This window comes from Centruroides sculpturatus, unplaced genomic scaffold, assembly GCF_000671375.1.
Source record: "Centruroides sculpturatus isolate CEXI.00-Female unplaced genomic scaffold, Cexi_2.0 scaffold370, whole genome shotgun sequence".
In the NCBI taxonomy this organism is placed as follows: domain Eukaryota; kingdom Metazoa; phylum Arthropoda; class Arachnida; order Scorpiones; family Buthidae; genus Centruroides; species Centruroides sculpturatus.
The window spans coordinates 439,718-452,472 of NW_019384564.1; the positions used below are offsets into that span (position 1 = coordinate 439,718).

Genomic DNA, 12,755 nt, shown 5'->3' on the forward strand with positions numbered 1-12,755 from the left:
AAATTTCAACGTGGAATTATCCTTGTATAAGAAAAATTATTCATTTCTGCCTTAGCAGGAAAAAATGTCAATTTCCAATGAATGTTTTTGGGTTCCGTTATAAATTGTCAAAAAATCATATTTTTATATTAAAAATTTATCCTCTTTTTGAATCCGGATATTCCAGAATTTATTTTTCTTTGTCTCGTCTATTCGTAGGTCTGATTCGTAACTGGGAATAACGATATGCCGTATATTTTATTTTACACATTTGATATGGATTATCTCAAATTTTATTTTTAATGAAGTGAAATGTAATCATAATCAAGAAAATCCATATTTTACGTAAAATTTAATTAATATTATATTCTCCGAATTGCAGATGAAATATGAGAAATCATTTCCTAATTAATTTAACGAAATTAAAGAATTATATATTTTTTTACCAGTCTTCATATATTGATCTTTAGATTCTAAGATTTCCGTGTAATTATTATGATTTTAACACGAAATTCAGCAATTTCATAGATACTAAAGTGATAATTACTTACCTTACCTTATAATTTGGTAATAAAAAGTAATATGAAGTCAAATGTAATTATGTATACTGATATGTTTACAAGGAAACAAATTTGGTAAAGATATACTATATATATCTAATAGGAAATAATATAATTACAATAAGACTGCCTTTCACGAGTAAGAACGTTTGATTCATATGATTCCAATTAGCACTCACGTGTTAAAAGCTAGATAATTCCCTCTAGTATAAATTGTTTAATCAAATTTAACACAGTTAAATTGTAAACAGAATTTCGAGTAAACTATAAGTCTATTAGATAATACTTTGATTATGCGAATCAAAATTATCAATAAATTATAAATATTAATTAAATCTTTATTTTTTATTAATTTTATTACTACATTCATACAGTATATAGGCCTATGTTTACAAACAAAAGTGCGGTCTTATATTTATGGTTGCTTCTGGACTCATCTTTCCTTTATCAGGTCCTATCTTTGTTCATTCAGCAAAATGATGACTCCTTAATTACGTGCAATTGACTTAAAATTGCATAACTGTTCAATCTGCTCTCCACGTTAAAACATAAAAGCTTTTTATTCTGAACTTTAAAATTATGAATGTTGAGAGCATAGTTATTTGTAAAGTAAGATTTATTAGCCATAAATTGTATCTTATAATTGCATTCTGGAATCACTTTAGAATAGGTCTTCGTCACGTCATTCGTCTGAAGGAGGAACCATTTTATAGCCTGAACGAATTGACTGCATAATTCCCGCTATCTTTTCTTTTTCCGTTTTAAAAAGGGGGATGATGTTAATGAGAACAAAAACGATTGTTAAAGAACAAACGATCAACTGTAGTGATTTATCGACTACATTTATCTATTATTGGTGTCACATACCTGCAACCGTTCTAGACCTACCACATTGCTCTCTTACTGAGGGGGAAAATTGTAGTCAAGTAAGAAATAACTACTGTGTATCAGATAACGTTAAATGGATAGATCTACGTAAGAGCGATAATTAAAACATATTACCTAAACATTGTTAGAACTATCAAATATATTTTAACTAAATTTTATATTTAGAATGATGATTAAATCTGTTTGAAATTATTAAAATTTTATTAAAAATTACTTAACAGTTTTTGAGATATTAACTTAAATCCACCGCCGCAAATTTAAAAAAAAAACATATGGTATAATACGTTACAATCGTTTTTAGTGTATGTTGAATACACAAAACATTTCTCTCTTCTAAAACTCTTTGACTCATAGGAAAATAAACAATTCATCATATTTTAGACAAGTTAAGTACAGAGACTTTTCTGCGTACAGAATGTAAGCAAGGGCAGATGTCTTTATCAATTGATTTGACTGATGAATTTTCAAACTCTCCGACAGATTACATTGTTGAGACAATAGTTGTGTAACAACATCTGTCAAACATTGAATCACATTGTGGCAAAGGGTACATCAGCTCGGACAATACCCGATAATAAAAAATCTGTTCTGTTCAATCGTGCGTATTAAATCGGATTTAACAAGATAACGAAAGAAATTTAACCGAAAACAATGTTTTTCCATGCTTAATAACTAACAAATAGGAGTATTTTTAAAGTTTAACATACGTTAAATTCGTTAATTGCTCATAGATTAGTGTATAATGATCGAAAGCGTGAAGGTATTCTCATGCACAGTTTTGATGATAAATATGATTATTTAATGAATATTTTCTTTATAAATTCAAGCTCTGTTTTTAAATTTAAAGAAGAAAATTTCATGCAAACTAGGACAACTCTCTACTTGACACACGTTTGACAAATTTCTCTATCGCCCCACACTTCAGTAAGTTGTAAATCAAGCTATATAACTGTCAACGAAAGTGCTTTTACGACAGGCGGCTGAAGTTAAAAGGGAGAAGTCTGATGTATTAATTGATGCCTAGTTCTACCCAAGGAAGAAAACGACGTGTAAATAATTTAAGAAAATAGTTTTTAATTTAATAATAATAAAAAAAGTAATTATACACTTAATAATAATAAAGATGATCTCTTTCTAAATTCCTGAGACTTCTTTACGGGTCAATCCGAGACTAAACTATAAAATTTCTTGTTTGATCTGTTGAGGACAACTATCTATATTGGTAAACAAATGATCCACGTCTGCTGTAGGCATCATAGATGTTCCAGTTACGATCGAAGGTTCCATAAACCAATTTGGTATAGGTTGTTGTTGCATCATTCCCATATTCGGTTCCATAGATTTTGCTATCTCTTCCGCTTTCTTTTGCATTTTCCTTTGCTTGGCTCTCCTATTTTGAAACCATATTTTAACTTGACGGCTCGTCAGATTCAATTCTCTAGCAATTTCACTTTTCCTTTCTATGGTTATATACGGAGACTGAATAAATTGTTTTTCCAATTCAGTTCTTTGAAACTCTGAATATACCACACGATACTTGTCTTTGCATTTATTTTTCGGTGAGTCTAAAAAATTGGAAAATTAAAATTTTAAAATAATATTTCACGTTAGATGTACGTTATCAAGGTTTTCTTGCGAAAAGAATTGTGCCAAGTATTGATTAGATAACAATATTTAACATTTTATCAACAACAATCATAAAAATGGCAAATAGAGAGAGAAATGAAAAAGAAAAAAGCTAAATTTTGCACTTAAAAATGCATTTTTCATGCTTGCTTCTAGATCAGGTGAAGAGTAGACCACCTGCCAGCAGGTCAAGGGTCATTACCATTAGTCGCTACAACTTTGTTAAAGGCCGAAAATGCTCCTAAGGTTTAAAGGATATGAGGTATTTTCAAACGATTATTAGGCAACGAGTTACTAAATAATGCGACAATTTTGGTGAAATGTTCGTTTGAATAATCTTGTCTTCAATCATTTGCAATTTGAAACGTGTCAGAGGATAACCGAATTCTTCAGAAAATTTTGTAATAAGGTGTTTAGAAAAGATCTAAACAAATAATGAGCTAAAAAAATCTATTTAGAGAGACGATAATTTTAGTGAAATCCATCATAGGCACATCAAAACAGCGTCAGAATGTCTCCTGTGACCGCAAAAAGGCACTCTCCAAGACGTCTTTGACTATTCATTTGGGTTTATTGAAGTTCAAAAACTCGCCGCTGTCATTAGGGTCAATGGGAGTAGACTGCCTTAATGGAATTATACCCTGCGGATTTTCAGCTTAAATCTATTCTGCTTTTGTGTATATCTGGTAATGCATATCTGTAATTAGCAAACCTAGCTATAATTAGCTTATAAATTAAAATGTGATTCGAATGTTCACGCTGTAAATATTTTTCTTGCGACGTCAATATTCCATATGAATATTCTAATTTGCTTTTGTTTTAATTACGTGTAGAATTAAATTGTATATAAAGATTAAGGTACAAGTTATTTCACATAAATAAATGATCTAATAGTAATTTCTATCAAATTATTTTGTAAAAAAACTATTTTTCAAGAATAAAAATTTAAAGAACAGTTCTACAGAGTGCTCGAATGCTCGTTTCTAGGAATTTCCAGAATGCGGATTATACGAAACGAGCATTCTGAATATTACTACATGGAAAGGTATACCGATGGAAACATTCTAATAGGATTCTGGAGTTAAAATGAAAGGTTAAATTTCAAATGCGTATACTGTGATGGCTGTGGTCCCAACCGACTCCTCCCGGAGGGAAACCGCCTTGTGCCAAACGTCACTAGTTATTGATTAACGGTAGTTCTTGAACACACTAGTATCAAGTATGTATCAAATTGACGGGAGTACGAACAGATACGCATCTGAAATTTAACCTGAAAGGAAAATGAGAGAAAATTACAAGTAAAAAGTTTAAGAATTAAATTTAAAAGGAATACACAATAAAAAGTTTATTAAATTCTTTATCGACTCACCTAAAGCACAACACTCTTGTCTACGTTCAACTTTAGAATACTTGTCGTACATTTCATAATCTGAACTTATATTGCTGCAGTTAGCTTCGTTGAGGATAGAAGGGATGACTTCCGCATTATTAACAATATTTTCAGATAAAGGTATATGAGGTTGAAAGTTATAATGATCGTAAGTTAAATGTTCGTTTTCTGCCGGATAAGTAGATGCACAGTTCATTTCTGCCTGCTGATTTGTCCAAATCCGCTGATCTTCGCTTTGTTGCACGCAACATTGATATTGAGACCATGCTAAATTTTGTGCACTTTCATCCTGAGCATCGTTACACTGATTATTGTAGAAATTTGAATAGCTCGAAGTAGGAAACATATTGTAATGATAATTGTGAGATAATACCATAATTTCAATTCGTGCCGCTAAAGTCTTAGTAGGAACCACGCAGCGTTCGTTAGAATTCACTAAATGGCACTCGTGTCAGGTGCCTTATGTATACATTTGGGGCAGGGACACGTATTTGGACTAGTGACCAATCACAGGACACGTTAGCAACGTCATATGTAAATAACTGACTTTATCTTTAGGGTTATTTTTTATCCAGAATCAAGGACTTTTATAACAAATATCTTATCTTATGGATTTACAGATTTTAAATCTTTGTAAATGGTAACTGAGATTTTTTTTTTATTTATTTACTGATATTAGATATGAATTAGTATAGTTAATTGTAAGATATAAGTAAATATTCTTCTTATATAATTTCCAAATTTTTTAGCCTATTATATTTTTCATTAGTTATAAATTTTATATACCACAATTCTTATGATTTCCACGTTATTTGCGTCATTTACATAGCTTTTTTGTACATATAACCAAATTATTCATTTGGTTATGAGTTATGCCTATGGCTCTACAAAATTCAATAGATATTTTATAGTTATGAATATAATTGCATAGCAATTATATCCAACAACTCAAAATAAACCCATAGCAATTAAGTTATATTATAATATAAATGCACTCAATTTAATTACATTATGATAGGCCTATTATTTTAAATTAATATTTGCTTTAAAACTTATAGACTAAATTGTAATTTTAGTCGTCTTTATGTACTGAATTTGCAACGTTTGCAAATATTTTATGCAAATTATTCATTAAATTATACGACTTACTTCTTTGATACAATTATATCCAGTAATTCATAAACATACTCCTAACAAAGGAATCTTAAATACTTTATAATTTATAGTTTTGCAGATTTAGTCGAATTATTACAAAATTATGAATGAATATTTATCAAAAATTTGCTTGAATTCTTACAGAAGTATGCATAATTTGTATAAAAATATATTATTTTTATATTTAAATTGACAGGTTTTCGTTAAAAATTCAGATAAAGAAATGTTTAGCGTATTCTAACAGTGTCTTTTTGAGGTTTAGTAATTCAGTTTGAGGCTATTTAACAGGTTAATTTTGATTAGTTTAAGGTATTCTCATAACGTGTTTGAATTGTCTGCTATTTTAAAACCTACTTCAGGAGCAACGAATTATCTTAACAACCAAATTACACAACCGATATTACCTTCTTACAAGTAGTAAATAAACCTCCGTAGGTCAGTTTAAAGTATTAAAATACCAACATAGGAATGTAATATGACTTTTTCCTTGCTTTTTATACTTAATTTAAACGTAGTTATTCAGATTTCTACGTTGTAGTGTATAACAATTGAAAATTGCTTGTCTATCATCTCTGAAAATCATAAAAATCTATTATATTATTGTAAGAAAATTTAACTTGTAAAACTTAAGCAAAATATGTTAAAAAGGAACCTTACTTTCCTACATTCTAGCTGTACAATAGGTCCTTGTATAGGCGTGACTCAACCGTATACGCTTGTCATTGGCTTGAATTTTCGAAGTAAACACTAGAATACTCATAAATGAACATAATTAGCTTCTTACATGAGGTATATGAAAACCAAAATTACTCTGTAGTAAACTTAAAGATTACAGTATATTCCAAGACCGATTTACACAAAGTAAGCAAGCTATAGTAGAAGTCCTCTATTATTTGCTGCAACGATTTCTTATGTTATAACTAAGGGCCACAACGAGTAAGTTCAGTCCTGAATATATCAAATGGCTTCTGTATGAAGAATATCTTCTACAGCATACTTAATCTAACAGTTGTTAGGGGATGTTCCATAAATTACGTCCGCATTGAAAGGATGGGAGGGGAATTACGACAAGTCCGAACAAGAGAAGGGGAGGGGTTGAGCTTCAGTGGACGTCCTTTTAATTCATTAAATTTTATACAATTTATCCATTTTATTATATTTATTTTGAAATTTCCTGTATGTTTTGTTTCTACTTATAGTATCTATCATTCGTAAAGTGATAAAAGTTTTAAGGGGGTCGAGTTTTGGACGTCTGAAGAGGGAAGGGATTACAGAAACAGGGACACGAGGGAGAGGGGGAAATAAAAATTTCAAGATAATTTCGAATGTAATTTGTGGACAGCCCCTTAAGAGTAAAAGATAAATAAAGAGGATAGGTGGTCTTCGAAATAATACAGTAGATGTGGAAAACAGATAAATTTAATGGAGTAAATGGAGTATAAATGCACAAACAAAGCGTGGGAGGTCGTAATCATAACATGATATATCTGATTAGAGTTTGCAATTAACAAAAACCAATCATTAATATCGTAAAAAGTTACTAGACATACTTTCATGCATTTTTTTCAGTATTAAAAAGTTTTATAAAAGCATTATTTATATGATGAAGTGATACGTTATTAGTCATTACACGAACATTTACATTACTATGAGCTGTTAATGCGGCCTCGACATTACTATAGCCCATATAAAGTAGCTTTTGCATTGCGTTAGGCCATATAACGTTGAATTTACATTACAATAGGCCACGTAACGGAGAATTTACATAAGTACGTGTCATAAAACACAGCATAGGTGCTAACTGTGCTTCGGTTGCGTAACTTTTTTAAATATTCAAATATGTATATATATGAACTTATAGATAATTTACTAATCATTTTATTATTTTACGACTCTTAAATCATATACGAAATGAATTCTTATCGTTTCTGTCACTGTTCGCGTCATTTGTTTGTAAGTTGAAAGCTTGCCGACTTGATATAGGATACGGTTTAAATTTTTGCAGTTGTTCGGGTGGTACCAATAGAGAATTGAACATCCCTGTGTTAAAATTTGTTAACACTGCGGGAGTGAAATGATCTCCCATGCTGTTTAGACCGACAAAGAAAAATCCCTCCTTCGACTGCCGGTGTTTCTTTCGTGGATTAAATTGTAATGAAGCAATCCCCTATTTTAACAAAAATATACTGTAAGCTTTTTGTTAAAATACTGTAACTTCGTTATATTTTTGCACGTTGTAGCCTATAATGTGATTTAAACGAATTTATCTAGTTTGTATCATTTTAGTAGTCTCTAAACGTTGAAATATAGTAAAAATATGCTGTAAAATTTTAATTACTAAACATAATTTATAGCTTATCTCATGCAGATTTAAATAAAATATTGATAAAATTGAGTTCGTAATAACAGTTATCTGTGATTTACAGGGACTGAGCGTAATGCAGGAGTAAAAGAACTTTCGATGTCTAGGCAAAACTTCGACCCTCCAAAAAATATCAATAATTTTAATTTTTTATATTTAGTTTCGGAGGTCTCCTGGAGATGTGGATGTTACTACTTTCACATTGTTTAAAATACACGTTCAAAATTTTATTTATTTATATATGAATTATCAAATCGGCATAAGATCCATCTCAGATGTACAGAAAGTAGAGTAAACAATTGCCTTGGGCAATTGCTTATTCTATATCGAGGNTATATATATATATATATATAATTAAATGCATTAATAGATTAATTGCAATAGCTCATAATTAATAGTTTATAAATTGGTCTCGTGCACTTTCAATACTCGATGAGATAGGTTGCATATAATGAAAAACCCAATGAAAGTGTTGAAGATGCGCACCATTAATTTTGCCTATTGTTATTTGTCCTTGGTTCAAAATTTTCCATGAAAAGTTTTGCTTACTCAGCTATTTGTTACCGAAATCTTGAAATGTCTAGAGCAGGGATGGGCAGGGATGGGCAATTTGCGGTCTACATTAGTTCTTCGTGAGATCCGCGTGGCGCAAAATATTTTAAAATATATATAAAATAAAATAAATATTTAAAATAACGACATCGAGCGTCCATAGTCGTACTAAAAAATACCAAGAGCCCGCTTCTTGCATGGCTAGTAGTTTAATCTGATTTCACTAAACACTTCATATAGAGCTATAAAGTTTAAAAACGTTTTCTATCCTTGCAAATTTTACACTATTAATCTACGTAAATTGAGTTACAAGTTAGTTTAAGAAATTATTTGTGTTCCTGATGAATAACAATGACGTCACTGTCTAACGGGTCAATGACGTCAAAAAAGTAGCCTAAATCAGTGACGCAATGACGTCACTGATCTAACAGTTCATGCTAACTGAGATTTCACAACTTAAGAATTATATGGATCAAGTGTAAATTATGATTAAAGTTATGAAAATCTTATGACCTTGTTTACGTTTATCAGTTTGACCTTCTGGTGACCTTATCATGAGAGCCACGTTTAACTTCTCACGATCTTTCTGTTTAGACTTATGCCTTAATTAATTAAATCTTAACTTTGTGGACTGTTTTAAATTTTGTAATTTTGGTTTAGGAATCATGTTTTAATCATACATGGCAAAAACATGGAAACGAACGACCTTCTATTGCAGTATATCATCCAAATACCTTCTCTGAGACATGGGTGATAAACTATTGATGTATCAAGAACATTTTCTCACTTGTTAGCGGTCCTAGCAGACGATTTTTTGTCGAAACGACTTGTTTGTATAGTGGCATAGCGCATTACGTTTAGTCTTATGGGTGCGCTGCTATTGTGCTTCATTTGCAAGACACTCGCGCGATAGGATGGCACTTTGCTGATTTACATAAGTTTCAGTTACTCACCTTTTGTGGTTTTGGTTTTACACTGGTTTTGTGTTTGTTGCTTTAGTGGTTCAGTAGCTGAGAACCACAGCTCAATCTGATGATTGATTATGGATTTATTATTTAATTCTATAATTAATTATAAAATTATCTATAATATGATTTAATTAATTAAACTGTAAATAAAATGCAGAATTGTCTCACAAATTACACATTAATCCTATTAAATTATGACTTTATTTAGCTATTTTCTAGACAAATCAAAATCTGTATTTTTAAACACAACTTTAAAAATGATTTTCTTCAATCATAAACAGGACATTTTCCTGTATAAAAAATGCGTTAATAACGAATAGGAAATTTTATATCAATATATATATATTTACATAATTACAGTTCAACATAGTTTCGACCTTTATCTGATTATCATAAAAAAAATTATCTCATAATGTGAATTATGCACATAATTTTCATATTAACGGGTCATTAACTGATTTAAAATTATTTTAATGTCATGCAACCGAACGGAAGTCGTGCTAACTTTTGATATACAGATTACTTTAAGTATAAACATATTGATCCTAAATTTACATACACGTTTTCCATTTATATGTATACGTATCGGTTATAATAAGGAGTCAATGTGCTGAAGTGATAACTTAAAGATAAATTTCTTAAAATATTTAACTCAAATGGCAACCACATGCTTTGAACAGATGTTTGAACTGCCGACAAAGTAAATGGTCTTCTGCACAATTTCGTCCTTTCATTCTCTTTCATAACGATTCAAGCAAATTAGGTTGCAATAAAACTGTTAAAAGTCGAACAGGTGAGAAGCTTTCCTTGCATCTGCACTGTCACACACCCCTATTTTCGGTTGTCTTTGATGTGTTAAACTGTGCAGTGAGGAGCATCAAACAAACAGCAATGCTTCTTAACTGTCAGTATCTTAATCTTTCTTTGTAATACGGGTATATTTATATGCTCCTGCTACTACTTTACAGCGAGAGGACAGTAGGAGGAGGAAATATATAAACTGTTAAGTTATTATATGTAAATGTTTCTTCTTAATTGATTGATAATGGTCGAAAGTTAATTTAGAAGGTTTTTTCCATGTAATTGAAAAAAATTGATGCGACTTCGCAGGAAGCTAAGTTTTCAAAAGGATAGTTACTTACTTCGATAAATTTCTATACGCTTCAGAAAATGACTTTAAAATGTTATATTTGTAATAAAAAATTTAAATGTAGAATTGCATCAATGTGTTAGTAATTATGAGATGCGGAGGAAGATGAAACAGATAAAGATGCTAATTTAGTAACCGGTAAGTCAACTTATCCATGTTTTAAAAGTATGGAATATTTTTGGCGATTATTGATGGGAATTCTTGATATTTTTGGCACTTGACACTGTCAACACTCCACATTTTTTCTTAATAAAAATGACAAAAAAAAATTTCGATTCTTTGTAGTAAAGAAAAGCAAGTTTTACATGGATACCTTCTTATAGTTAAATGATTACAAAATTCCATACTTTAATACATTTTTATAAAATTTAAAAACTATTTAGCTTTGTAATTAAAATGAATCACTATTAATGAATTCAAACGTTTTAACGATTCACAAAAATTTTTTTTTCTATTCGGATTGCTCGAATGAAAGTGAGATACTTGTATCAGTGTCATTGTTTCAATACATAGAGCTTTGTGTTTATGCTGTTATGGTGTTGTACGTCAGAAAGCAAGCTATTATCGTCGAAAAATGTGCGGTAAATACAATAGTGACATGGATATGTTCAGCCACGTACTTCACTACATTATACAAACTCAAAACGGTCATCAAGAGTAAGCGACTCGGCATGTTGTCAAACGGGATTATTCTATTGCAAGACAATGTAAGCCCGCATGTGGCAACAGTGTGCTAAGATTTGCTGCGGCGCTTCCGCTGGGAGGTCCCCGATATCCCCCTATAGCTCCTACCTATCACCCTACGACTACTACCTCTTCAGACACCGAAAAAAGCTCGCAAGGGCTGCCGGTTCGCTAACGAAACCGAGGTCGAGATTGAAGATTGATTCCTCAGCCAACCGCGGACGTTCTTGGCTCAGGATATCCAAATATAGTGATGGGTTGGGACACTTCTTAAACCCACAAGGCGACTACTTATCGCTATAACTTCCTTTATGTTCACATATTCCAACTAATAAATCAATATAGAAAAAAAACCAAAAGTCTCACTTTTATTTGGGCGACACTTATAGTTTAGAAATCACGCGCTTGTGGATGTGACATACTACAATGTAATTTAAAAAAAAAAAAAGAATATCAAGTGGTATGAAGAGGACATGTATTTAAAATAATTTAGAATAATTAAAATGGAAAAAGATTATTACGGATGCAACGTGATTTACTACAAAATACATAAGCTGAGAGGTGATGCTGAGGATGAAAGGTGAGACGTTTATTAAACGTAAAAATTCCATGTTGGTTACAAAACATTACTATAGTATTTAGTTTCGTTAATTACAAATGACAAATAAAATAACTAACAAATTACGAATTAACCTTCTAAAATTAGTTTGTATTGCTCTCTACGATCTTATTGATCATTTACATCAGTGTTTCTCAACGGAGGCGATATCGCCACCACGTGGGCGTTTTTCCATGTTGAGGGAGCGATTAGTAACAGTTTATATTTTGGGGGCAAAGAACAATTTTCTGGGCGATATAGTAAAACATTATATTAAGAATAATTAGATATTTTATTCGTTATATCGTACAATAATTAAACAAATAACATTATACTAGTCACTAGTCTATTCAATGCAGTACGAATTTGGCGTTAGTCTTGGTCCTCGGCATCGGAATTTTGAAGTGAAGGGGGCGATAATAGGTAACGGTTTTATTGAAGGGAGCGACGATTCGTTAGAGGTTGATAAACACTGATTTACATCAATAATGAGCATATAATACAGAAAAGATTACCTAAATCTGCTTTTGTAAAGTCTATAAAAGTAATTTAAAATAAAACCCATAAGTAATAGTCTAAAGGACTCGTTTCTAAATAGTTTCGAAGAAAAAAGGAAACAATTTTAAATTATTTTATTTATATATTTTAGCGCGGGCGTACAAGGGAGTGCTTATGGTACTACGACACCCCCTTTATACTTAATAAATTAGTTTTATTACTTTAAAATAAAAATACTGTAATAACCCATATCGCGTGACTTCTCTTAGGTAAGATTAGGTAACTAAAATAATTGAGTAACATTCTTTGAGAAACGACAGGGAGCACGTGTCTTAATTCCCTTTG

General features: G+C 30.9%; 1 protein-coding gene across 2 annotated transcripts; it reads right to left on the reverse strand.

The window, feature by feature from the left end:
* Positions 1–2,490: 2,490 nt before the first annotated feature.
* LOC111624019 (homeobox protein CDX-1-like) lies at positions 2,491–6,421 on the reverse strand. Of its 2 annotated transcripts, none has more exons than XM_023366787.1 (3): positions 6,256–6,421; positions 4,423–6,170; positions 2,491–2,992 (listed from the first exon to the last, which is right to left on the reverse strand). In XM_023366787.1, exons 2-3 carry the CDS (start codon positions 4,817–4,819, stop codon positions 2,604–2,606), a joined length of 786 nt encoding a protein of 261 aa, XP_023222555.1. In that variant the 5' UTR covers positions 4,820–6,170; positions 6,256–6,421; the 3' UTR covers positions 2,491–2,603. The 2 variants fall into 2 exon arrangements, with proteins under 2 accessions (XP_023222555.1, XP_023222556.1); XM_023366788.1 differs by having other exon boundaries at positions 4,423–6,187.
* Positions 6,422–12,755: the final 6,334 nt, after the last annotated feature.

Bases quoted from the DNA above. Each gene is read 5' to 3' on its own strand.
- LOC111624019 (XM_023366787.1), bottom strand. From the start codon at position 4,819: ATGGTATTATCTCACAATTATCATTACAATATGTTTCCTACTTCGAGC. The intron at 2,993-4,422 runs GTGAGTCGATAA...CCAATTTTTTAG, and splicing joins ACAAGAGTGTTGTGCTTTAG to ACTCACCGAAAAATAAATGC.